Source organism: Tachyglossus aculeatus, chromosome 4 (genome assembly GCF_015852505.1).
Source record: "Tachyglossus aculeatus isolate mTacAcu1 chromosome 4, mTacAcu1.pri, whole genome shotgun sequence".
Classification (NCBI taxonomy): Eukaryota; Metazoa; Chordata; class Mammalia; order Monotremata; family Tachyglossidae; genus Tachyglossus; species Tachyglossus aculeatus.
This window is the reverse complement of record NC_052069.1, coordinates 61,126,533-61,153,086: the sequence shown is the minus strand read 5'-3', so window position 1 is coordinate 61,153,086 and position 26,554 is coordinate 61,126,533. Positions and strand designations below refer to the sequence as shown.

The following is a 26,554-nucleotide window of genomic DNA, read 5'->3' as shown; positions in this document are numbered from 1 at the left end:
CTGTATATGCTCACCAGGATGTGAAGTTTCATTTTAAGCAATTTGACTTGAGATATTTATGTCACTGCCATTAAGGTGTCCATTCTTTTTCTTTTCCCTTGTCCTCTTAAATCAACTCCACGTGTGGGAGAGGAGAGGATATTTCTTGTTGGACCATAAAGGATTGGAGACCCTTGCTGTGTCATTCCCAAAACTAGAACATTGATATCGGTATTGATTAATGCTCTTGCAGGAGAGATGGAAATTAAGAGAGTTTTAGTCAGCAGCCACAAAGAAGGAAACAGAGAGACAGGTACTTGAACACAGATTAGCAAATGTGTTGAACCACAGCAAGTGGAGTCTTGAGGCCCAGGGGCTGGGAGAAGAGATGGAAGGGTCAGAGAGCACAGATAAGAAGAGGAAATCTAGTCATCTTCAGAGATGCAATTACAAGCAGTTGCCAGCTTGAAATGTCTGTGAGAAGCAGTGTGACTTATGAATCTTAATTGTTATGGTATTTGTTAATAATAATAATAATAATGATGGCATTTATTAAGCGCTTACTATGTGCAAAGCACTGTTCTAAGCACTGGGGAGGTTACAAGGTGATCAGGTTGTCCCACGGGGGGCTCACACTATTAATCCCCATTTTACAGTTGAGGTAACTGAGGCACAGAGAAGTTAAGTGACTTGCCCAAAGTCACACAGCTGACAAGTGGCAGACCCGGGATTTGAACCCATGACCTCTGACTCCAAAGCCCAGGCTCTTTCCACTGAGCCACGCTTTTGAGTTTACTATGTGCCAGGCAGTGTACTAAGTGCTGGAGTGGAAACAAGCGAATTGGGTTGGACACAATTCCTGTCCCATGTTGGGCTCACAGTCTCCATCCTCATTTTACAGATGAGGGAACTGAGGGCCAGAGAAGTGAAGTGACTTGCCTAAGGTCACACAACAGACAAATGGCGGAGACGGGATTAGAACCCATGACCTTCCAACTCCCAGGCCCCTGCTCTGTCCACTATGCCATGCTGCTTCTCTAACAACCTCAGTGCTTAGAATAGTGGTTGCACATAGTAAACACTTAACAAGTACCATAATTATTATTATTATACTGAGGAGCAATATAACCCAATCCCCTCCTATTGAGAGTAAGGAAAGGAAGAGGGTCTGGAGTTCGGGGCAGTGACTTTTTGGAAGAAGACTTGGCTCTTCACTGCAGTTTTCTGGTTGGGCCCAGGCAGGTCTCTAGGTGCTGAAAATAACTCCAGCTGTCCCTGAGCCGGCGACTGTCTCTAATATGTTGCCAATTTGTACTTCCCAAGCGCTTAGTACAGTGCTCTGCACATAGTAAGCGCTCAATAAATACGATTGATGATGATGACGACTAAGGTTGTTGAGGGAATTTACCTGGGTGTCTGGGTTAGGACTAAAGTAGGTGAGGGAATTTACCTGGGTGCAGCTGGGGCTCCATGGATAACAGGCTGGCAGTGCCAGAATGCTCCATAAAGTGCTCCAGGTGGATTGTAACCATCCAAACATCCACAGGCTCCCCGAGACGTGCCATCAGCCGACTTGAGTCTCCTGGCTAGGCCTGGTTTGAGTCCCTGAGGGATTCTGCACGATCCTGAGATCGAGGGGGCTTTCGGGGGGTGGTGGGATTCATTCTCACTGGCCAGGCTATCTGCTGGAAAAAGCCATACAGCAGGCCACATGTTATTCTTCCAATTTTCTGATTATGCCCGGGGCATTTTTTCCCAAACGATGGGACGGCACTTTTTGACTTGACCCTGGAGAAATCTATCAAGGAATGAGAGAATTTCGGATTACAAGAGGGTCAGTAAAGGAAATGAATTCCAGAGTGGCTCTGAGTAGGCGTGGCTTGGAATAAAGAGAAAGAGGGAGAAGTTGCTGCTCAGATTCCATCAAGAAATCTAGTAAGTATTAAAGAAAACATCCTGTGTGTAAGAGGTAATGGAGGTGAGGACACCTAGGAAAAACAAAATAATAGTAATTGTGGTATTTAAGTAATAATAATAATAATAATAAATGATGGCATTTGTTAAGCGCTTACTATGTGTAAAGCACTGTTCTAAGCGCTGGGGGGGGATACAAGGTGATCAGGTTGTCCCACATGGGGCTCACAGTCATAGCCCCCATTTTACAGATGAGGTAACTGAGGCTCAAAGAAGTTAAGTGACTTGCCCAAGGTCACGCAGCAGACATGTGGCAGAGTCGGGATTCGAACCCATGACCTCTGACTCCAAAGCCTGTGCTCTTTCCACTGAGCCACGCTGCTTCTGTAAGTACTGGGGAAGATAACAGGATAATCAGGTCAGAAAGAGGCCCTGTTCCACACAGGGCTCACAGTCCAAGTAGGAGGGGGATCGGGTATTGAATCCCTATTTTACAGATGAGGTAATTGAGGCACAGAAAAGGTAAGTGGCTTACCCAAGGTCTCTCAGCAGGCAAATTGCCCTGGAAATTGAAAGTGTCGTTACAAGTGCTGTGGCTTTTCTTCTCTTGCTTAGTGACTTAGAGTGGGAAGTCAGGCAACATAGCTTGAATGTTATTTGGCTGTAGTTGACTGAACTGTGTTGCTGCCTTAGCCCTTTATGGGTGGGGGTCAGTGGCAACCAGCCCCATCCCCGGTCCCTGCTCTGAGTGTCTCTTGATCACAACTGCTGCTTGCTGCCACCTCTTTCCTACTAGGAATGCTTGCTCTGTGCCATGTACTGCCAACGCTCGGTGAATAAACCTCCCCCCACCCTCCCCCCTGCCCTGGATTGGCAAGCAAGTTAAAGGGATTTTTTTAAAAATCTGCAGCACTCAGCAATATTGTGTTTTTGGTTTGTGGCTCGTGAGTTCATGAGGTCTGGCTGCACTGTTATTATTTCACCAGTGTGGCATACGAAGAGGGTTGCCATCTATTTTGGTGGCATTCAACACAGTATAGGCACCTTTATTCTATACTGCTCCTGATTTGGAATTCCAATTGTCTTTTGGCCTTCTTGGTTCTCCCTAAATGCAGTATTATTTTCTTCCAGCTTTGTATTTTTTCTTCAGTTTCCAATGTTATCTTTGGAGCTCTGGGGCATTAAGATCATTCTCTTTCCCTCCTTGGGTCAAAGGAGTTCCAGAGAATACATTAAACCACTAAGACAATAAATGCTTTTCTAGCCTTCCACTCCCCAGCTGCTTCCCTCCAGAAGCAGCCTGGAAATTTCCCTGCTGCTGTGCCTCTTATATTTCTTGCTCAAAGAATACCTGTGGTAGCCAGTTTGGAGACTCAAGCCTTTCTCTCCCTTCTTGAGACTCTTTCTCTAAACTAAGAGATTTGGGCCAGATTATGGGAGCAGCTAATTTCCATATCATCCAGAAGGAAGATGTTTTTGAGAGACAGGTTTCTTTCCATGTTGAGAGCTTTTTTTTTTTGACATTATGAGGAGAGTGTATCCATATTATGTCCGGTGGAGAACTAATTAGGATAAAGTGGCAAGTAATGTTTTAGTCAAGTTGAAGTCCTAATTAAGACCACTGGAATGCTCCCAAAGCAAAATGGAGAACTGAAGAAATTATCCGAGTGATTCAGGCAAATGCCTGCTTGGAAAAGGAACAAGGATTTCCCCCTTAGTTCATTTTTTTGAGTCCATGATTGTATTGAGAGGAATATGGTCTAGAGCACATGGTTTCCAGTTCCCATCTGCTGCTAGTCTGCTGGGTGACCTTTCACCAAACATTCAACCTCTCTGATCCTCCATTTCCTCATCTGGAAAAATGTGTCCCTCTTCTTGCCTCACAGGGCTATTGTGAGGATTAAATTAGCTCACTGATTTGGAAGTGCACTAAAAATTCATATTTTGGGTATTCATATAGTACTTTTTCAGCACTACCTATGTTCCCAAATCTAGCATGAATTAGGAATTGTGTTTGAGAGAAATTGTTTTTATTGTAAGGTTAAAAAATTCCATTTGGCAAGTATCTGAGGGGGAAGATATACTAGTGTCTTCCATGCGCTACATTGTTTCCTCCACCCGGAGGGAAATTGTCATTGCTAACCATTATTTAGGCAACATTTAGTTGGTAAGTCTCCCTTATTTAGACAAGCTTCCTCATTTTCTGACGTTTCCACCCACGACAAGCAGAGATCTTATTTTGCTTGATTAAGTGTTTTTGCAGTGACTAATATGAAAACAGAACATAGCCTATGGTAAAACAACACAACCCTCAGAACTTTCCAGTGTGGGCAGAATTAATCAAAGAGGATAGGAGGAGAAAAAACAAGCCTGGTAATAGGGCAGATGAAAACTACTGTAGTTTATGGGGCCCATTCAGGGTGCAGCTGAGACCTCCCCATTCTCAAACGTTTTGGTCTTTGCTCCTGGCCCTGCCATTGGACTGGGTTGGAGAATTGGGAAAAGGGCAACTGTAGAAGCAGCATGTCCTAGTTGAAAGAGTTTGGGCCTAGGAGTCAGAGGATTTGAGTTCTAATCCTGCTCTCTTTATTTTTTTTTTGTATTTAAGGATGTGCTATTTGCCACGCATCGTACTAAACACTGTACAAGATAATCAGGTTGGACACAGCCCATGTCCCACAAGGGGCTCACAGTCTTAACCCCCATTTTACAGATGGGTTAGCCAAGGCCCAGAGAAGTTAAGTGACTTGCCCCAGGTCACAGAGCAGATAAGTATGGCTAGAGCGTGGACCTGAAAGAAGAACCTGGGTTCTAATCCCGGCTCCACACAGTCTGCTGTGTCACCTTGGGCAAGACATTTAACTTCTCTGTGCCTCAGTTACCTCATCTTTAGAATGGGGTTTGACACTGTAAGCCCCATGTAGGACAGGGACTGTGTCCAACCTGATGAGCTTGTATCTACACCAGTGTTTAGTACAGTGTCTGGAGCACAAGTGCTTAACAGATACGATTAAAAAAAGTGGTAGAGCTAGGATTAATCAGGTCTTTCTGAGTCCCAGACCTTGGTCCCCATTTTACAGATGGGGAAACTGAGGCACATAGAAGTTAAGTACTTTACCCAAGGGCACAGATCAGGCAAGTGCTCTGTGATCTTGGGCAAAACACTTAACTTCCCAGTGTCTCAGTTTCCCCATCTGTAGAAAGGGAATTCAATTCTGTTCCTCCTACCTGGATTGTGAGCTCTATGTGGGGCAGGGACTGGGTCCAGCCTGATTATCTTGTATCTATCCCAGTGCTTAGTACAGTGCTTGACACATTTTAAGTGCTTAAATACCGTAATTATCAAATATATTGTTTTGGCATCTGTCACCAGCTATAAAGTCTTAATTACAATTATGAAGTCTTAATTTCCGAGCTAAAACTTAGACTTCATGTTCTCTTACTGATGAGAGTGAAGACAAGGTATGTGAAGGCTAGTAAGTCTCAGTTCCCAGGAAATGTACATGGATTTGTGTAAACTTTGGGTTGTCATTGTCAAAGTGGCACCTTAATAAGCAGCCTCCAGAAATGGTCTCATTTGGCGTAGACACTGGCTCCCTGTTTCAGTCTCCTCCACACTGAATCCAGCTGTTATTTTCTTAGCTGGCATTCCGGTTGGATTCTTCTCTGCTGTGAAAGTTGAATCATCACAATTACAACCTTGCTGGAGGCGTGTAGAGACCTGCCCTCTCTGCCTGTTTCCTTTTTCAGATGATCAGTGCAAGAACATGCACACTCTGCCTTTTGTCGTTTGTGTCTGTGAAAGTTCTACTAGGGGGACTGTGTGTGTATATGTGTGTGTCTACTTTGGTCTACTATGTTTTCAAATAGAAAGTAGTTGCCAAAACCACTTAATTTGCAAGGAAGTTGACGTAGGATGGCAGAAATTTATAGTCAGCATTGACCCGCTAACTTTTCAGAGGTACAGTGTTTGAGATTCAGAGTTCAGCCCCAGATTCATGGGATGGTGGAGTTCACGGCTTCATGATGTATTTTTTTCCCTAGACAAACTGGTATATTCATTTAATTGTATTTATTGAGCACTAATTGTGTGCACTGCACTGTACTAAGTGCTTGGGAGTGTACAACGCAACAATAAACAGTCACATTCCCTGCCCACAGTGAACTTACAGTTTAGAGTGGGGGAGACAGACATCAGTACAAATAAATAAAAATTACAGATATGTACATAAGTGCTTTGGGGCTGGGCTGGGGGAAGAGCAAAGGGAGCAAGTCAGAGTGATGTGGAAGGGAGTGGGAGATGAGGAAAAGTGGGGCTTAGTCTGAGAAGGCCTCTTGGAGGAGATGTGCCTTCAGTAAGTCTTTGAAATGGGGGAGAGTAATGTTTGTCCGATTTGAGTAGGGAGGGCGTTCCAGGCCAGAGGCAGGACATGGACTAGGGGTCAATGGTGAGACAGGCAAGGTGGAGGCACAGTGAGAAAGTTAGCACTAGAGTAGTGAAGTGTGTGGTCTGGGTTGTAGGAGAGAAGTGAGGTGAGGTAGGAGGGGGCAAGGCGATAGAGGGCTTTAAAGCCAATGGTGAGGAGTTTTTGTTTGATGTTGAGGTGGATGGGCAACTACTGGAGTTTCTTGAGGAGCAGGGTGACGTGTTCTAAAAGTTTTTGAAGAAAAATGATCCGGGCAGCAGAGTGAAGTATGGACTGGAAGGGGAAGTGTTAGGAGGCTGGGAGGTCAACAAGGAGGCCGATGCAGTGATCCAGGGGGCATAAGATGAGTGATTTGTATTTACATGGTAGCAATTTTGATGGAGTGGAAAGGGTGGATTTTAGCTATGTTGTGATGGTGGGACCAACAGGATTTAGTGATGGACTGAATATGTGGGTTGAATTCATTCATTCATTCAATTGTATTTATTGAGTACTTAACTGTGTGCAGAGCACAGTTATGGGCTTGTGAGACAGGAGGTGGTGGTGATGCTGTCTACAGTGATGGGAAAGTCAGGGAATGGGCAGGGTTTGGGTGGGAAGATAAGGAGCTCTGTTTTGGACATGTTAAGTTTGAGGTGATGGAAGGATATCCAGATAGAGATGTCTTGAAGGCAGGAGGAGATGTGAGACTTGCGAGAGGGAGAGAGATCAGTGCAGGAGATGTAGATTTGGGTTATATCCACATTGAAGCCATGGGAGCAAATGAGTTTTGGGAGCAAATGAGTTTTCCAAGGGAGTGGGTGTAAATGGAGAGTAGAGGGGACCCAGAACTGACACTTGAGGGGATCTCCCCTCCACACACAGTTAAGGGGTGGGAGGCAGAGGAGAAGCCCATGAAGGAGACTGAGAATGAGTGGCCAGAGAGATGAGGAGAACCAGGAGAGGACAGAGTCAGAAAAGCCAAGGAAGGATAATGTTTCCAGGATAAGGGGGTGGTACACAGTGTCGAAAGTGTAGAGTGTTGTCTGATGGCCCTGTATGTGGCATTTGGCTAGTTAAATTGGGGTCAAGGCGTGAGATTCTAGGTTTTACAAAGAAAATTTTAAAATGGGGAAAAGACATATAGTTATTTCCAAATGTAGAAGGGGGTATGTGAGGTTCCATTTTTGCATTAAATGATTTCGTCTTTAGACTAATTAAAGGCAATGTCCTCTCACTTCAACCCTGAAAAATACTTGAGGTCTGAAAGGTAAATGTGAACAGAAAAATATTTCCCCTGATCAGAAGAATGTGAACTTCAGTGAATTAGTGGAACAAAGTTAAGATTTGGCTCATAAATCAATTAGTAGGATTTACTGTGTACACTAACCATTTCAGAGAGTACAGTAGAGTAAGGTGACATGAATTCTGCCCTTGAGGAGCTTACAGTCTTGTGTGGAGACAGACACAAACAATGAACAGACATTGTAGTGATAATTGTGTTAAGTGCTTACTATGTGCCACATACTGTACTAAGCAATATAAGCCGATTGGACACAGTCCTGTCCTATGTGGGGCTCACAGTTGAATAGGAAAGGATAAGAGGTATATTATCCCCATTTTTGCTGATAAGGAAATAGAAGCACAGAGAAGTTGTGAATTACCCAAGGTCACACAGCAAGCAAGTAGGAGAGACTGTATGAGAACCCAGATCACTAGGACACATTGCTTCCCCAGCGATGAATATATGTATATACCTGTATATATGTATATATGTTTGCACATATTTATTACTCTATTTATTTATTTATTTATTTTACTTGTACATATCTATTCTATTTTATTTTGTTAGTATGTTTGGTTTTGTTCTCCATCTCCCCCTTTTAGACTGTGAGCCCACTGTTGGGTAGGGACTGTATATGTTGCCAACTTGTACTTCCCAAGCGCTTAGTACAGTGCTCTGCACACAGTAAGCGCTCAATAAATACGATTGATTGATGAAGAAGAAGGGCCATGTATATGAGTTACTGCTTAAGTAACAGGATATGTAAGATGTTTCTATAAGTGCTACAGGAAGTTGTGAGTTCACCAGTGCTTAGATGGTACAGAAGTGCTGTAGGAAAACTGGTGAAATGAGAAATTAACCAGGAAGGTTTCCTGTAGCAGATGCGATTTCAGAATCAATCAATTGTATTTATTGAGTGTTTCCTGTTTGCAGAGCACTGTACCTAAAGCGCTTGGGAGCGTGCAGTATAACAAAGAGCTGATAGACACGCTCCCTGCCCACAACGAGCTTAGTCTAGAGGGGGAGACAGACATAAATATAAGTAAATTATGGATATGTCCCTAAGTGCTGTGGAGCTGAGGGAGAGGGTGAATAAAGAGTGCAAAGGACTTTAAACAGGAGAGCTTTGCCTGTCAGATTTGAAGTAGAGGGGCATTCCTGGTAGCATTTGCAAGTGGTTTGAGTACAGTGAGTAGGTTAGCTTGTTTTAAGTTGAATGATGGTATAATGGGAGAAGAGAATGGATAAGTAGGAGGAGAGAGCTAACCAAGTGTCTTAAAACCAGTGGTTAAGTGTTTCATTTGATCAAAATGCTTTGAATACAAAGCAGGGTATCAAGTGCTATCTATAAACTACTTCCATAAATAGAGGTAATACCAGTGTGGCTCAGTGGAAAGAGCATGGGCTTAGGATTCAGAGGTCGTGGGTTCAAATCCCAGCTCTGCCGATTGTCAGCTGTGTGACTTTGGGCAAGTCACTTCACTTCTCTGTGCCTGTTACCTCGTCTGTAAAATGGGGATTAAGACTGTGAGCCCCCTGTGGGACAACCTGATTGCCTTGTAACCTCCCCAGCGCTTAGTACAATGCTTTGCACATAGTAAGCGCTTAACAAATGCCATCATTATTATTATTAGGTGGAGAGCTCATATGATTTTATCAGATGGAGTAATTTTAGGTGAATTTTTTGTCGGAGTTTCAAGAAGTTCATTGAATTATCCTAGTTTTATACTCTTTGTAAAAAATCACTTCTTTTAATGAACAATCATAATAATAACTTGGGTATTAAGTGCTTACAATGCACCAGAAACATGAGAAGCAGCATGGCCTAGTGGAAAGAGCACAAGCACAAGTGACTTTGGTAAAGTCACACAGAGTCACAGAAGTAAATATTCTGTGCCAGTTCCCTCATCTGCAGAATGGGGATTCGATACATGTTCTCCCTCTTACCTAGACTGCGAGCCCCATGTGGGACCTAATGATCTTGTATCTATCTCAGGGCTTAGTACAGTGCTTGGCACATTGCAAGTGTTTCACAAATGCCACATTTATTGTTGTGGTGTGCTAGGGTAGATGCAGGATGTTCAAATTGGACACAGTCCATGTCCACAGGGGCACAGGCTAAGGGAGAGAGAGAGAGAGAGAGAGAGAGAGAGCGAGCAGCTATTTAATCCCCTTTTACCGATGAGAAAACTAAGGGTCAGAGAAGTTAAATGACTTGCTCAAGGTCACACAACAGTCAAGTGGTGTAGCTGGTATCCTGACACCCAGTCATATGCGAACTCCACTAGGCCATGCTGCTTTCTGAATTTCTGTATTCTGCATTTAAAATTGTGACTTTAAAGTACAGCATATGGGGCAATGTTACTCCTCTTTTCACAGACCCAAGAATGGCATTTTTATACGAGAGTTACTGTTATATGAAAGTTGGTCCAGTGGCCACTGAAAAAAAAACCCCCAAAACACAAGAGGATGTGAACGTGTAATAGCATGCTTATTCTTAACATAGTTTATAGTTGGTCATTCAGGGAGGAGTTTGAAAGAATTTCAACTAATCCTTATTCCTTATTGGTGATAACTTTTTCTGGGCATTGGTTTATTTGAGGAACCTTTTTTGAGTGAAAACAGAACCGAGGATGTTTGAGTTCATCCTGACTTAAAGAAAATAACCCACGTTATATTCTTGATGAGAGACTGCCTGAATTTTGGTTTGTAGGGAAAGCATAGTTGCTTCAAAGCTGAAAATAAACTTAGGCTTGTTTGGGTAATGATTCCCTTCTTTGGCTAAGAACTTTCAGCCTTGGGATGTTTAGCAAGACTTTAGCTTTTGAGCCCATCTTGGCTTTATTGTTTGCTGAGCCAATACTTCTGTAATTCCAGTTTATGATATGATCCCTAATACAGGGAGGAATTTTCTGGTGTTTTAAAATGGGTCTTCAGAATTTTGAAAGTTTAAAAAAAGATCAGTAGAATGAACAGAAAAAAGGTCACCATCCTAATCTCTGGTAGTATTGCAAATTTCTAAGTCAACCTATGCTGAAAGTCATTTGTGAGCAGGGAATGTCCCTGCCAATTTTATTCTACCCTCCCAAGAGCTTAGTACAGTGCTCTGCACTTAGTAAGTGCTCAATAAATGCCATTGGTGGATGATTCATGAAGGTGCTTCTCCATCATTATTGTCGTGAACAACATTGATTGAACACCTACTATGTCTAGTGCTCTTTCTTTTTATTCAATCAGTCATATTTATTGAGCACTTATGCTGTGCAGAGCACTGTATTAAGTGCTTGGGTGAGTACAGTATAACAATATAGCAGATATATTCTCTGCCCAAAACGAGTTTACACTAACTTTTTAACTGTTGAGCTGTTTCAACCTGGTGCATTTGCATGCCTCCTGCTTCATACTTATCCTTCCTATGGCTTTAACTGTAAACATATTTTTTATTTGTCTACCTTATTAGATGATGCATTCCTTGAGGACAGGGAGTGCCTTCGTACCATCGTACTCTCCCAATTTTAGCTTTGCTGTTGGGAAAGAGCATTGCTCTGGGGATCAGGAGACCTGGGTTTTAGATTTGGTTCTGCCTGTAGCAGGCTACAAGAATTGAAGACCGCGCATGCACTTTACAATGTGCTGCACAATGTCTGCCTACTCATTCGATGAGCTGAACTTCATCAGACAGTCTGTTTGTGCTCAGGTTTCAGTAGCGACTGCATATCGAGCCAGTTCACTACCAACAAGTGCCACCCTCTTTGGGGAAGAGCATTCTTATCATCATGTCCCAATGCTCCATGACACAACGGTTTATTTCCTTTTTAGCCATTGCTTTCTATTCGTTAGTGCACCACGCGACTAAAGTTTGCCAAGGCTTGTCGTCTGGTGAGAAAGATTTGAGTTTGGTTAGGTAGTATGCATTTAGGGCACCTGTTTTAGCTCCTCTCCATTTCATGGTGAGATCTTTATCCCTAAATAGGGCTGCTCAGATACTCTGTTGCCTCATCCAACAGACAGAAAACTATCCTGGGCTGCCTACTTTCGCAGAACTGCTGTTAAAGTAGAGAAGTGGAAATCATGATGAGAATGATTTATCTAGAAACTCTAAATGATTTCTGAAAACTTACCCTAGAAGTCTCATGAAGTGGGTGCACTTAGTGTTGTAAGTGTTCCTCCCTTTCTCCACTCCCTAGTATCATATCTCCTGCCCAGGCAGAAATAGGGATGCAGGGAGCACTGTCAGGGAATCCAGGACTGCAAGACTGCAAACTCCTTATAGGGAGCATATCTACTAACTACTATAGTTCACTCTCTGAAGCACTTAAGAGCACACAGTAAGCACTCAATACAATTAATTGATTGACAGACAAAATATTAACAATAAATAGTGAGAGTAGGAGGAAGAACAAAATATATCAGGAAGTAGTACATATATATTAGGATGAGATACTAATGATGAAGATACCCAAGCAACCGTTGAAGAGTGAACAGAAAAGGGACACACCAAAAGGATGGAAAAAATGAATGAGTGATTCAAAATCACACGCAGGTTCAACTTCCTTCATTGGAGGCTTTGCTAAAACTGGGATACCAGGAGGTTGAAAATAGAAACAGGCCTTGCATGTAGCAAACACATCAGTTCTTTAAGACTGTAGCCTTACATGCATAAAGTCTAGAAGAGAGTGTTGATTTCACATGGGTCTTATTAGCCACACTTGCATACCTGGACAAGATCTCGCCATCAGCTGAGCCACCTTCCAAAATGAAGTATGTATGTGTGTGTGTATATATATATATATATATATACACACACACACACACACACATCAACCTCATTGTTGACTTAGAAGATCAACTGGCAAATTGAAAGAGCATTAAAAAAATGGAAATTTGAATGAGCACAGGAATAGATAGGTTAGTGGCAGAAAAGCAAATGAAGCTAAGGAAATATTTTATTTCCAAGAGAGACAGTCTGCTCCTGCTTTGAATTTCCCCTCTCCAAAATATGCTGTGATCACAACTGGGCTACACGGTATATACCCTCTCATTAAAAGTACTATTTCTGAATTGATCATCAGAAATTTTAAAGGCAGGTCAATGGTCCTCATCCCACATGCAGGGTAAATTTGAGTTTGTCAGTCAATCAGTCAGTTGTATTTATTGAGTGCTTACTCTGTACAGAGCACTGTACTAAGTGCTTGGGAAAGTACAATTTAGCAGAGTTGGTAGAACATATTCTCTTCCCATAATGAGCTTATAGTCTAGAGGGTAAGGTGGGCATTTTTATAAATACATAAATTATGGATATATATATCTATACATATCCAATATAGATATTATGTTATCTATATAAGGGCTGTGGGGCTGAGGGAGGAGTGACTAAAGAGAAAACTTTTGAGGAAAACGTTTTGCAATTACTTCTTGTTCCTTTGTGAATTATGATGCAGACACTCAATTATGTAAAAATATTGAGAGTAGAGTTATATAATCCCTAGAGCATAATTATTGTCTGTCTTGGCATCATGCAAAGCTTTTAATCTGTAAATAAGCAATTCTTTGTAGTGGAACCAAATGTAGAGTGATTTGGAGTTGGAAAGGACTCATGAATTTTTAAAAGTGAAAACGTATTTGCATATATGTTGCTTGGCTGCCTTTAAGCGACAAAGTGTTTTCCAGTTGTCTCACCTCCGTCTTACTCCCACACCTCTCTGCTTTTTACAGACCATTTCACATCTTTGATCATTGAAACTCTGAACATTCATTTTCTAGGTGAAGTTGTTTTTAGACCTGGGTTTGAAGTAAGGAGCATTAAAACTGAAAGTTTTAATTTTAGGACGGGTGTCGGGTACCTTCTGGAAACTTAAAAGTTCAATACAGTTACTGTCACTGCTAAAAATATTCAAATTCCATGTACTCAAGCTCAGAAAGAAGTAGTATGGTTGAGTCAGAGTTCACTAGAATGGCTGAGTAAAGAATACCTTGTTCACCTTCTGCAGGAATAGAATTTTTTTAATGTTAGAACAGACCCCTTTTCCTAGAAGAGTTCATTTGCCTTTAAAAGGTGGGAGGCTCACATTTCCGGCTAGGGCCTGGTGTATTAGAAATGTTGACTGACGATTTATAGATTGGCAACGGCACACTGCATGCCCCCTCTTGCATCTGTTTTAAGAGTTGGCAAAGCAGGGTTGGAAAAACATGGCAGGAACTAGAATTCATGCTTGATAATTACAACATTCTTGTATACTAATAATAATTATTCTTTCCCCTGCAGTTTCTCTGCCTAAAGAACATTCGGACGTTCCTTTCAGCCTGCTGTGATACATTCGGTTTGAAGAAGAGTGAACTCTTTGAGGCATTTGACTTGTTTGATGTTCGTGATTTTGGAAAGGTAATTAAAATTGAGTTTTTGATCTATAATTTGACTGTGTTGTAATGAATTGTGTGCCATTTGGTATTTCAGAAGATATACTCTATGATTACATGACAATATATATCATCATCACTTGAAAAATTTCTTCTGTCCTTGATGTAATTCTCTTTTTCATGTTTAATCTTTCGTTAGTTTATGTCTGATCATTTCAACGACATATTACCCCAAATTAACAGTAACTCAATTGCAATATGAAAAATTGGAGGAAATATTTTTTACCTTAAAGCAATTTCTCTGAGAGAGGAGCTTTAATTGAATTTATTTCCTACTAGGTATTCCAAATGAATTATTAATGAGGCTCATAATCAGCAGCAGAAACAACAGTTCTTCAGTTTCTACAATATCAGAGCATTATAATTAGATGCTTGGGAAATGTGCAATAGAAATAAAAGATGACATCCCTGCTCTCAAGTTTCTTACAGTCTAAAAGGAGAGACAAGGAGCCACAAATTGCCAAATGTACTATAAGGTTAAGAGTAAGAGAGTAGATAGACATGATTAAAGTACAAGGAATGAAATAACATAAATAGGTAATCCTAATGTAGCGATATGGAGACATGACTAGGAAAGTGGAGATCAATTAAGGAACACCTCTTGGAGAGAAAGCCTGTTGTTGGGTAGGGACCGTTTCTATGTTACCGACTTGTACTTCCCAAGTGCTTAGGTACAGTGCTGTGCACACAGTAAACACTCAATCAATATGATTGAATGAATATGGAGACATAATTAGGAAAGTGGAGATTAATTAAGGAATGCCTCTTGGAGAAAGTGACTTGTTCGGAGAGCTTGGAAGGAAGGCAGGCACTTGGTTTGGTAAATCTAAGAGAAGAGAATGTTCCTTGCCAGGATAATGGAGGGTTTTGTGATTAGGAAGGAGAGATAGTGTCTATCTTTAGAAAGTAACCACTTTTCAGGAGAGGCAGTTTTCATCGTTTCACAATATCAAGCTTAGTGTTCTCCCTCAGTGACCTTATTCTTCTCCCTTGTTCTGATTTATTCTCCTTAGGGTCACTGAACTTAGGAGTTAGAGATAGAGAAGATAGTTATCGGGGGACAGGATCGTGCCTTGTTACTCTCTCAAGCGCTTAGTATAGTGAACACACAGTAAGCATGCAGTAATTTCCATTAATTGGTCAATTTATCCCCTTCTCTGCCGAACAGATGCTCTCTCCAACTCCACAGCATCCCATTCCTTGGGCTCTGACCCAGCATGCCATATGCAAAACATTCCCGTACTTGGTTTGGAGAGTGCTGGATTGCTCAGCCTCTGCTATGCTGTCTGAGGAAAGGCAGGCAAGACAGGCTGCCTCTTGTCCCCAAGCATTACGTGTTGCTTGTCCACATGCTGGAGAGTAGCATCCGGGAGGTAGATCACTTAAAGCCGACTGTCTCTGGTCATCCCAGGGGCCTTTTTCTAATGCTAACCTTCTCACTGTACCTCGATCTCGTCTCTCTCACCACCGACCTCTGGCCCTCGTCCTGTCTCTGGCCTGGAATGCCCTTCCTCCTCAAATCCGACAGACAGACAATTACTCCCCCCATCTCCTCCCCACTTATTATTAAGAAACCACTGCTGGTGCAATTCACCTGTGAATGTATGTGTGGTTGCAAAAGGCCAGTGTGACTGGCAACCCTGGCCACATTGGATATGAAAAGATTGTCTTTGTTGCTGTATTTTGATCTACAGTGCTTAGCGATGTTTCTCTTTTGCCTCTTGGTCTCTTTTTCTGTGTGAAGCTTTTGTTCAAAGAGAGGCACTCCTTCAGTGATGATCATGCACACATTCACCCGCTCATGAACACATCAAAGTAATATTAGTTTTGACAGTATAAACACAGCTGGAAAGATTACGAGCAGTGATCCTTCTAGATGGAGGTGCTTAACCTATCAGTCTGTCACTCTATCGGTATTTATTGAGAGCATAGTGTGTGCAGAACACTGTACTAAGCACTTGGGAGAGTACAGTATAATAGAATTGGGTAAGCAGGTTTCCTGCCCACAAACAGCTTACAGTCTAGAGAGGGGACAGACATTAATAAAAACAAATTAAAGGTATTTATGTAAGTGCTCTGGGGCTGAGGTGTAAATAAAGGATGGAAGTTTGAGTGTAAGGGCAGTGTAGAAGGGAGTGGGACTTTCTCCCCATATCAGAGACCACAGCTCTCCACATTCAAATTCCACCTCCTCCATCTAGCTTTCCACAAATGATTTTCGAGCTCCTTCAGTCAGTCATCCCTTCAGCCAATTCTAGGACTTACTCAGACCCTCCTTAGAACTCATGCATACATGTCTGCTACATTTAGTTTGACCACTTTAAGTTGTAAATATTTGTATGTTTGTCTCCCCCATGAGGGTGTAAGTTTCCTGGAGGCAGGGAATGTGTCACCTTTTTGTTCTGTACTTCCCAAGCACCTAGTACAGAGTACTGCACCAAGTGGGAGTTCAATAAATGCTACTAACCACCACTACTGATCACTCGGCCATTCACTTAATGTTATCTTTTGGTCACGTCTTGCCCCTTCCACTTGGACTTGTATCCTTTATTCACAACCGACCTTGGCCCCTAGCATTTATGTACTTGTCTGTGATTAATTCATATTAATGTCAGTCTCTCCCTCTAGACTGTAAGCTCCTTGTGAATGTGAAGCGTATCCACCAACTCTGTTATATTGTATTTTCCTAATCACTTAATACAGTGCTTTGCACACAGTAAGTGCTCAATAAATACCACTCATTACTCGCTTCTTCTCTTAATGTAAATGAATCAATAGCTATTAACTGTTGCTTTCTTGAAATGATACTTACATTTTTGTCATGCCTATCTTAGAAGGATTAGAAAGATTCCAACTTCTGTGAGAGGATACACTGGAAAGATTAGGAATCTTTGTCAGGAAACATAAAAGATGAGAGTTGGGACCTGACTGTTAAGGCTTTAGGCAGAGTGAACATGGAGGTATTGCTCACCAAATTCCACACCCACTGAAGCTGGGAGGAAGTAGATTTATAATAAAAAAAGGAAGCACTTCTTCGTGCAGAGGTTGGCATTTAACACAGAAACTACCACTTCTACTACCATCTCCAGCCCTCATCTCTGTCCCTCTCTGCAGGCTCAATTTCCTCCTGCCTTCAAGACAGCTCTACTTGACTATCCACTTATCTCCTCAAACTTAACAGAACTTCAAATCATGTCTAAAACAGAATTTCATAACTTCCCACTCAACCCGTGTCCTCCCCCTGACTTTCCCATCAACGTACACAGCACCACCATCCTTCCTTTCTCACAAGCCCATACCTTGGCATTATCCTTGACTCGGCTCTCTCATTCAAACCACTATTCAAGCCATCATTAAATCCTATCAGTTCTACCTTCAAAGCAACGCTAAAACCCACCCTTTCCACTCCATCCAAACTGCTACTGCATTAATCTTAGCACTTATCCTCTCCCGCTTTGATTACTGTATCAGCCTCCATGCTGACCTCCCTGCTTCCTGCCTCTCCCCATTCCATTTCATACTTCACTCATCTGTTCGGATCAGTTTTCTAGAAAAACATTCAGGCCATGTTTCTCCACTCCTCAAGAACCTCCACTGTTACCCATCCACCTTTGGATCAGACAAAAACTCCTCACTATTGGCTTTAAAGCATTCAATCACCTTACCTCCTCCTCCCTCATCTCGCTACTCTCCTACTTCAACCCAGCCTGCACACTTTGCTCCTCTAATGCGAACCATCTCACAGTACCTTGGCATCATCCATCTCGCTGCCGATCTCTTGCCCAAGTCCTGCCTGTGGCCTGGAATGCCCTCCCTCCTCATATCCGACAGATAATTATTCTCCGCCGCTTCAAAGACTTATTGAAGGCACATCTCCTCTAAGAGGTCTTTCCTAAGCTGTCTTTTCCTCTTCTCCCATTCCTTTCTGTGTCGCCTTGACTTGCTCACTTTATTCATCCCCTCTCCTAACCCAACAGCACTTATGTACCTATCTGTAGTTTATTTATATTAATGTCTGTCTACCCCGCCAGACTCTAAGCTCATTGTGGGCAGAGAATGTGTCTGTTTATTGTTACACTGTACTCTCCCAAGTACAGTACTTAGTAAGAGCTCAATAAATACGACTGACTGACTGACTACAAGACTGAAAATATTGGCAGGGATACTCCTAGTGAACAGGGGTTCAAAATACATTTTCATGAACAAAATTACCAAAGGAGGGTTTTAATGGATAGTTCATCTCTCTTGTTATTATAATGGTATTTGTTAAACACATACAATGTGTCAAGCACTGTTCTAAGCCCTGGGGTAAATACAAGTTAATCAAGTTGGAAACAGTCCCTATTGTTGCTGTTAGTGGTACTTGTACTGTGCTTACAATGTGGCAATCACTGTATTAAGATCTGGGTGAGATACAAGAAAATCAGGTTAGACACCATCCCTTTATGGGGCTTACATTCTTAGTAGGAGGGAGAACAAGTATTGAATCTCCATTTTACAGATGAGGAATTGAAGCACAGAAAAGTTAGGTGACTTGCCCAAGGTCGCACAGCAGGCAAAGGGCAGAGCTGGGATTAGAACCCGGTCCTCTGATTCTCAGGTCCATGTTTTTTCCACTAGGCCACTTTGGTTCCTGAGCCTAAGAGGCTGAATTTCCAGGAAGGCAGACCTCCTGAAGTTCCTGCAGGCATCCCATAGCTGGGGTCACAGTCAGAACACTGTGCTAGATAAGCCATTAGTGGCCTACTATGGTTTAATTAATAAATATACATTCATTATGAAAATAGCAGATAAACCATTTCTGTTAAAAGTTTCACAGACATAATCATTCTCATCACCTTGGGATTGTAGGATAGGGTTAATCTTATCGTATTTTTAAAAATGGAGGAACTGTGGTCAGGAAAGGTGATGTGACATGATGAGTGTCTGTTGAATAAGGAGGATTTTATTGCTTTGGTTAGATGGAGCAGATTTCAGAAACAATCATCTGGCATGCTCTGAACTCACTTTTGGAGAGCTGAGAGATTGTTTTGGCTTATTTTCAACTATCCAATATCCATTTCTAAATATTATATTAGAGTCATTTACTTTAATTGCCAGTGATTTCCAGCTCTTTGGATTTACCTCAGTCAGAAGGCAGGCCTGTGACTGAAAATTTTAGCAGCCAAACTGGTTTTTGTTTGCTTGAGTTGCTTCAGGCCAGGTATTATTTATTTCCTCTGTTATCTAGAACTCATTTTGCATTTATTTCACACTGGGCTTTACAACTCACATTGGTTAATTGCTTAAAGCTGTGATAATTCATTTAGAATTTGGCTGCATTCTGCATTATAAGGGCATTCAGTCCACTCATCTGTATATCCAGTTGCTGTTTTTCAATTGTAACATTGGTGTTGCACAATCTGTTTTTCCGAATTTCCTCAAAATCTTTCTGTATTCTATTATTCCTTTCTCTCATTTAACCCACATATTCAATCTATAACTAAATCTTGCCAGTTGAACCTTCACAACATTGCTAAAATCTGTCCTTTTTTTTCCATCCAAACTACCATGTTCATCCCAGCACTTTGCTAAACATCGTTGCTAATATCTGTCCTTTTTTTTCCCATCCAAACTACCATGTTAATCCAAGCATTTATCCTATCCCGCCTCAACTATTATTTCAGCCTCATTGCTGACCTCCCTGCCTTCTGTCTCTTTCCTACTCTGGTCCATATTTCACTCTGCACAGATTATTTGTCTAAAAAGACATTGTCCATGTTTCCCCACTCCTCAAGAACCTTCAGTGGTTGTCTACCCATTTCTGCATGAAACAGGAATTCCTCAACATCGACTTTAAAGTGCTCACTCACCTTGTCCCTCCTACCGCAACTCACAACTCTCCTACTGCAACTCATTACTCTCCTATTATTACTCAACCCATACACTCCACCCTTTTAATGCCAACCTACTCACTATATCTCAGTCTTGTCTATTTCACTTCTGATCTCTTGCTCATCTCCAGCTTCTAGACTGGAATGCTCTCCCTCTTCATATCCATCAGGTAATTACTCTCCACACCTTCAAAACCATATTGGTTGCATGTCTTCCAAGAGGCCTCCCTGAATAAGCCTTCATTTCCTCTTTTCTCCATGACTTGCTCCCTTTATTCTCCCCACCCCCAACCAACCCCAGCCCCACAGCACTTATGTAGTTATCTCTAATTTATCTGTATTAATGTCTGTATCCGATTCTAGACTGCAACTTCATTGTGGGCATGGAATGTGTCAGTATTATTGCTGTGTTGTACTCTCCCAAGTGCTTAGTACAGTACCCTGCACACAGTAAGCGTTCAATAAATGCAGGTGATCAATACATTCCTGCACAATGGAAATTTGATTTTATACTATTACTTTCTTTTCTTTATTCCTTTTTTGTAATGGTATTTGTTAAGTACTTACTATGTCCCAGGGCCTGTACTAACCACTGGGTTAGATACAAGCTAATCAGGTTGGACACAGTCCATGTCCCACATGTATCTCACAGTCTTAACCCCCATTTTACACATGAGGTAACTGAGGCACATGGAAGTTAAATGACTTGCCCAGGGTCCCATGGCAGACAAGTGGAGGAGTAAGGATTAGAACACAGGTCTTCGGACTCCCATCTCCATTGTCTTTCCACTAGACTATGCTGCTTCATTTCTTTTTTCATGATTTAATTTTCTAATCCCTTTTTGGGTGTTGAAGGAAAAATTCTTGGCAGTTCTGGGAATCTGGAGGATGTATACTCAGAGTTCCATTCCAGGTCTCTTGGCCCTTATTACTTCAACTGCTTGTGAAGTTTTGTTACTTCTGCACTCCGAGACACTTGACCTTGTAGTGACACTTAAAAGGCACTCTGATTTCCCCTTTGTTTATCCTTTGAGTTTATTTTGTGTACTTTGTAGTTGGCTTTCAGTACATGGGTATTTTGAGTATGATGAATGAGGAATGACTTGAAGGCCAATTATGGTGTCTGACTTGTTTCTAACCTCTTTTCCTGTCACAAAAGGATCAGTAGCATAAAACTGATGTCTTTTTTCTGATGGACTGAATGTCTTTGTAGACAAATAATCTGTGCAGAGTGAAATATGAACCGGAGTAGGGAAGAGACAGAAGGCAGGGAGGTCAGCAATGAGGCTGAAATAATAGTTGAGGCGGGACAGGATAAGTGCTTGGATTAACATGGTAGTTTGGATGGAAAAAAAAGGACAGATTTTAGCAACGATGTTTAGCAAAGTGCTTGGATGAACATGGTAGTTTGGATGGAAAAAAAAGGACAGATTTTAGCAATGTTGTGAAGGTTCAACTGGCAAGATTTAGTTATAGATTGAAAACTGATGGGTGCCTATCTTGCCCATCAACAGATTGTTCAGTGTCAATCAATCGTATTTATTGAGTTCTTATTGTGCGCAGAGCACTGTACTACGTTCAGGGTAGAGTATAATATAAGAGTTGGAGGCTCTTTTTTATGGTATTTGTTTAGCAGTATGTACCAAGAACTGAATTAAGCACTGGAGTAGTTATAAACTAATCAGGTTGGTCACAGTCCTTGTCCCACATGGGATTCATTGTCTTAATCCCATTTTATAGATGAGGTAACTGAGGCACAGAGAAGTTAAATGATTTGCTGAAGGTCACTCAGCAGAAATGTGGCCAGGCTGGGATTAGAACCCAGGTCCTCTGACTTCTAGTGCTGTATTCACTAAACCACACTACTTCTCCATTTTCTTCACTGCAAACACTTGGGTTGGGGATGCAGAGCTAGGCAAAACGCACCAGCAAAGACTGCTTTGGAATGTGCTCAGTGAAAGGAATAATTTTAGTAGTACCAGGGTTGTGCCCACTCATCTTTGTGATTAAGAGCAGAGAGGTGGTGTAATCAGTCATATTTACTGAGTACTTACTGTGTGCAGATCACTGTACTAAGTGCTTGGGAGAGCACAGTATAATAGGGTTGGTAAACACATTCCCTGCTCACAGCAAGCTTACAGTCTAGAGGAAAACGACTTGCCCAAGGTCCAACAGCAGGCAAGTGGTGGAGTCAGAATAAGAACCTAGATCTCTGGCTCCCAGTCCTGTCGTCGTTCTTTGAGACCACACTGTCACCCAAGGAGATGGTTAACTAGAGAAGCAGCGTGGCTCAGTGGAAAGAGCACGGGCTTTGGAGTCAGAGGTCATGGGTACAAATCCCAGCTCTGCCAATTGTCAGCTGTGTGAGTTTGGGCGAGTCACTTAACTTCTCTGTGCCTGTTACCTCATCTGTAAAATGGGGATTAAGACTGTGAGCCCCCTGTGGGACAACCTGATTGCCTTGTAACCTCCCCAGCACTTAGAAGAGTGCTCTGCACATAGTAAGTGCTTAATAAATATCATTATTATTATTATTATGATTGAAACTGCAGTTCATTCATTCGTTCATTCATTGTCGTATTTATTGAGCACTTACTGTGTGCAGAGCACTGTTCTAAGCGCTTGGAAGGTACCATTCAGCAAAATTGCAGTTGAAAGGACAAGAGGGTTCATACCCACCATTGATTCACCAGGCAGAGAGAAACCTTCCTAGCTCTATCACTGTCTACTACATTGCTAGACATTCTGGGATGGCAGGGGATGGGTGGCAGAAGTGGGAGTTAGCACAGGGAAGCTTGGGGGGAAGAATGAGTGTCTTCCAAGCCCTCTTCTTTGATCATTTCTCCTGCCATCTCTCTTCCTGGATGTTGATTGATTGGAGACTCTGGATGATTGTTTTTGAAGACCCATTAACATGGTTGCTGTGGGAATAGAGTAGGTTCCCGCAGGGAAGGAGATTCGACACTTCCCGCCACATTTCGTTTGGGTCCATCATGGCTCACATTCAGGAATTTCTTTGCTCCCTCCTACTGTACCGATTCCTACTGCAGATTAAGCCGTTTCCTCTCTGTCAGTGCTTGTGGAGAGCTAAGGGTCATTGTCTATCTCAGACAACCTTCCAGATCCTTGAGCGTTCTTCCTGAGAATTCCCAGAATAACTTTCCCTTAAGATTCAGTCTCTTACACATCTTTCTTAGCTCACAGCTTTTCACGTTTAGGAAATAGGACATGAAATCTGACATCCGACTGGGAGAGGTCCTTTATCCACACTTCATGTTTAGTGAAACTAGGGCCAAAGAGGCTCCTTTTTTTTGCCCAAGGAAACACAGCTGGTCCATGCCAGAGTAAAGACTAGGCCCCACTCCCCCTCTCCAGATCTGCTCCTGCCTTCCCCACTTTAATCCCCTGAACTAGAAGCTGCATGGCCTAGTGGATAGAAAAGGTGCTTGGAAGTCAGAAGGACCTGGGTCCTAATCCTGTCTCTGCCATTTGCTGTGTGACCTTGGGAAGTCACCTTACTTCTCTGTGGATTAAGAGTATGAGTCTCATTTGGAGCTTGAACTGTGTCCAACCTGATTAGCCTGTAAATACCCCAACACATAGAACAGTGCCTGGCACATAGCAAGTGCTTAACAAATACCATAAAAAATACCATAAAAAAGGGTAGATTGGTGAATTTGGACTTTCTGAAAGCAGCAGTGGGGAGTTTTAAGCAGAAAGGTGGAATGGTGCATATATTTGTATTTGGGGGAAGAGACTGGAAGGTATGATACAGATAGGAAATAAAAAGAGTACCAGAGGTGGGACTTTGCCTGTGAAGTTAATATGAAATTAGACCCTAATGGTTAAAGAATAAAGTGGCCAGGACATTACAGTATGGAACGGTTAGGTTGACAGCCCATTTACTAACACTCGTTTGTGCCCTTAACAGTACTGCTCAAACAGATCTAGCCCTTTATAATAAGAATAATTCCCGCAGTTCTCTTAAAAATCACGATTGCATTCTTGCAGAATACCATGCTTAGCAAAACTCACATTGGTGTATGTATTTACTCCAGGTTCACTGCCGTCAGTCTCATACAACTTTTAATTCTGAAATTACATCACACTATGTCCAGACAGATGTACATTTTCAGAAGATTCTTTCCTTGGTCAGCTATTGTGTTCTAGTAAAGTGCATAGTGAAAATACATGTTTTGACTGAACTTGACGTAAAGTGAATTTGTTGAATGCTTTTATTTTCCAAAGTTATTTAGCATTACTTATTTCATGTTTTCTTCACCATGTCCCTTATAGATGAGGTAGCTGAGGGCCAGAAGCGCTAAGTGACACACCCGAGGGTCACACAGGCAGGCTGGGATTAGAATCCAGATTCTCTGACTTCCCATCCTGTGCTCTTTCCATTTTAGAGAAAAAGGGAAGCTTGAGCGGGGCATGAAGTCACTGGAAATGACCCAGCCACAAAGTGGCAAAGAGTGTGAAGGGGTGAATCACCCTTCTTTCTCCCTCAGCGGACCTACAGAACCATGCTGATTGCCCTCTTTGGCTCAGGGCAGCCTGTTCTTTGCTGCTGCCCTCCACCCCTGACACAGTTAAGGGGCTCACCAAGGAGGATATTAACATGTATTGAGAGGGTAGTGCATAATTTATTCCTTATATTATGCCTGTAACCCCACTGCTTGTGGCTATTTAGACCATAATGGCTGTGCTCTTGCTCCCTATATTTGTAGATCAGTTAAGTTTCTTGGCCCTTACCCATTAGACTGTAAACTCTTTGAGGAGAAGAAGGGCAATGTTCTGTTGTATTCTGCCAAGTGCTTAGGAGGATGCCCTGCCAATAGGCTTGATCAGTAAATACAAGTGACTGATAGAAGTCTCGCTCAGGTGTCATTGAAGGGGCTAAGGGAATGGGAATAGGGCTAAGACAAGCCATGCGGCAGATTGAACCTGATAGAACAGATGGATTTTTTTCTTGGAATATTTTATTTATTCATAAAGTTCAAAGAGGAATCTCTGCTTTTAACAAAATTCTAATGAGGACTTGGTAATGGGCTTGTACTGTTGATGTAGATCAGCAAAAGCTCTTTAGATTGAATTTCGTTGGTACTTAAGAGCTAAGTGCGGTGCCAGAAGGAGATCTTCAGTTGCATTTCACGGTATTGTTTTCTTCAGGGGAGAATGCCAAAAAGTTACACAGAGAAATCCTTTGGACTCAGACAGGGAAGGGGGGATAAGTCTGAGTTTGTAATTCATTACTTTTTAATGAGAGGAATTGGGCAGTTTGAAATAGCTTCTGGTTTACCTGAGTGTTGTCAATAGATAATTCTTATGGTTGCATCAATATTAACTTTTCCAGACATCCATGCCTTTTCCACTTTTGAGGAAAATATACATCGTGTATTGAAAATACTTAGAAGCATTCTTTTTTGATGGTTACTCCGGGAAGCGTCTGCCTTTCTTATCTCTCTTTGCTGCCCTAATCTTCAAGGCCCTACTTCAAAATATAGTCTAGTAGTTTTATTGTAGACATATTGAAAAGGAAGAGTGATTGGACCCTGGAAACAGATTAGTATTTATATCAGCGTTGGTCAAAGCTCTAGCTCCTTCTTTGATCTCTGGCCCCCCTGCCTGTCTGGTGGAGCCCTCTTATTCAAAACAGGGAATTCTAGGGCCTGGATCACTTTGGAGTTGAATTGATGCATGGGGCTTTCATTCTTTGATGATTTCCCTCAGGTAATTGAGGTGGGGCAAATCCATTAGCAGTCATATGTACTTAAAAGTCCATTGAGCTTAACTCAGCCTTACAAACCCAGATCTTGTAGACGGGCTGGGACAATAAGGAAAAAGTATAGGTTTATTTCAGGGGGCCCTTGAAAAGCTAAACTGTAAGCTCCCACTGGAAGACCTATAAAAGTAGCTAGAATCATATATTCAAACTTTTTTTTATTGTCTTTAGTGCATGGGACAGTGCTCTGCACATCATAGGTGTCTAAGAAATTCCACTGATTGAGGAGATTGTAAAGTAGGACCGTTTAATGGCTCAAGTTGGAAAAGAGTGGTGTTTCACAAGACCTAATCTTCCACAAAACCTAAGGTTGTGAACCCCTTAAAAGGGCAAAACAGCCTTGACTTACCCAGGAGTCCTTGGGTGGTATCTGTTTGGCTCCTAGCTTCTCTATTCCCTTTTCTGCTGTTGCGATAAGAACAGTAGCAGAAGTAACACCAAGTGGTATTGGTAGCAAGAGAATTTGAGCATCTACAGTGTGCAGAGCACTGTCCTGGTCAGTTGGGAGACCTACAGCTCCAGTTAAAGTTGCCATCCCTGTCCCCAAAGAGCTTAAAACGGCAAGAGGGAAAGCAGAACATATAAATTAATGAATCCCTCCTTGTTGAGAGCCAGAAGATAGGTATGTATGATATTCACAATACACAGCTCAATGCATGGCTGTTGAGGGAGTTGGTGAGATGGCTTTACTCACGTTCTCATACTCCCCCCTACCCCTTACCTCTCTTTTCTGTTCTCTTTCTCCTTGGGTTTCAGCCTATTCTCTGAAACACAGGGCCTACCAGAAGCTAGCTCCTCAGTTGAATTTTTCCAACTCTGGTGACTAGCTGTAGTTCAGTAGTACCCCTAGTAATTCTATTGAAAGCGAGGGGAACATTGTTCAGCTTTTCCAATC

The 26,554-nt window shown here is 42.1% G+C and overlaps 1 protein-coding gene across 4 annotated transcripts in view; it reads left to right on the top strand.

Annotated features, from left to right (window-relative positions):
- Positions 1-26,554, top strand: part of VAV3 (vav guanine nucleotide exchange factor 3) — a 360,450-nt gene that overhangs the window by 76,017 nt on the left and 257,879 nt on the right. For all 4 annotated transcript variants that reach the window (XM_038744664.1, XM_038744665.1, XM_038744663.1 and 1 more), the window contains exon 2: positions 13,850-13,966. In XM_038744664.1, the coding sequence (XP_038600592.1) occupies positions 13,850-13,966 (117 nt within the window). The remainder of the gene's footprint in view (positions 1-13,849; positions 13,967-26,554) is intronic.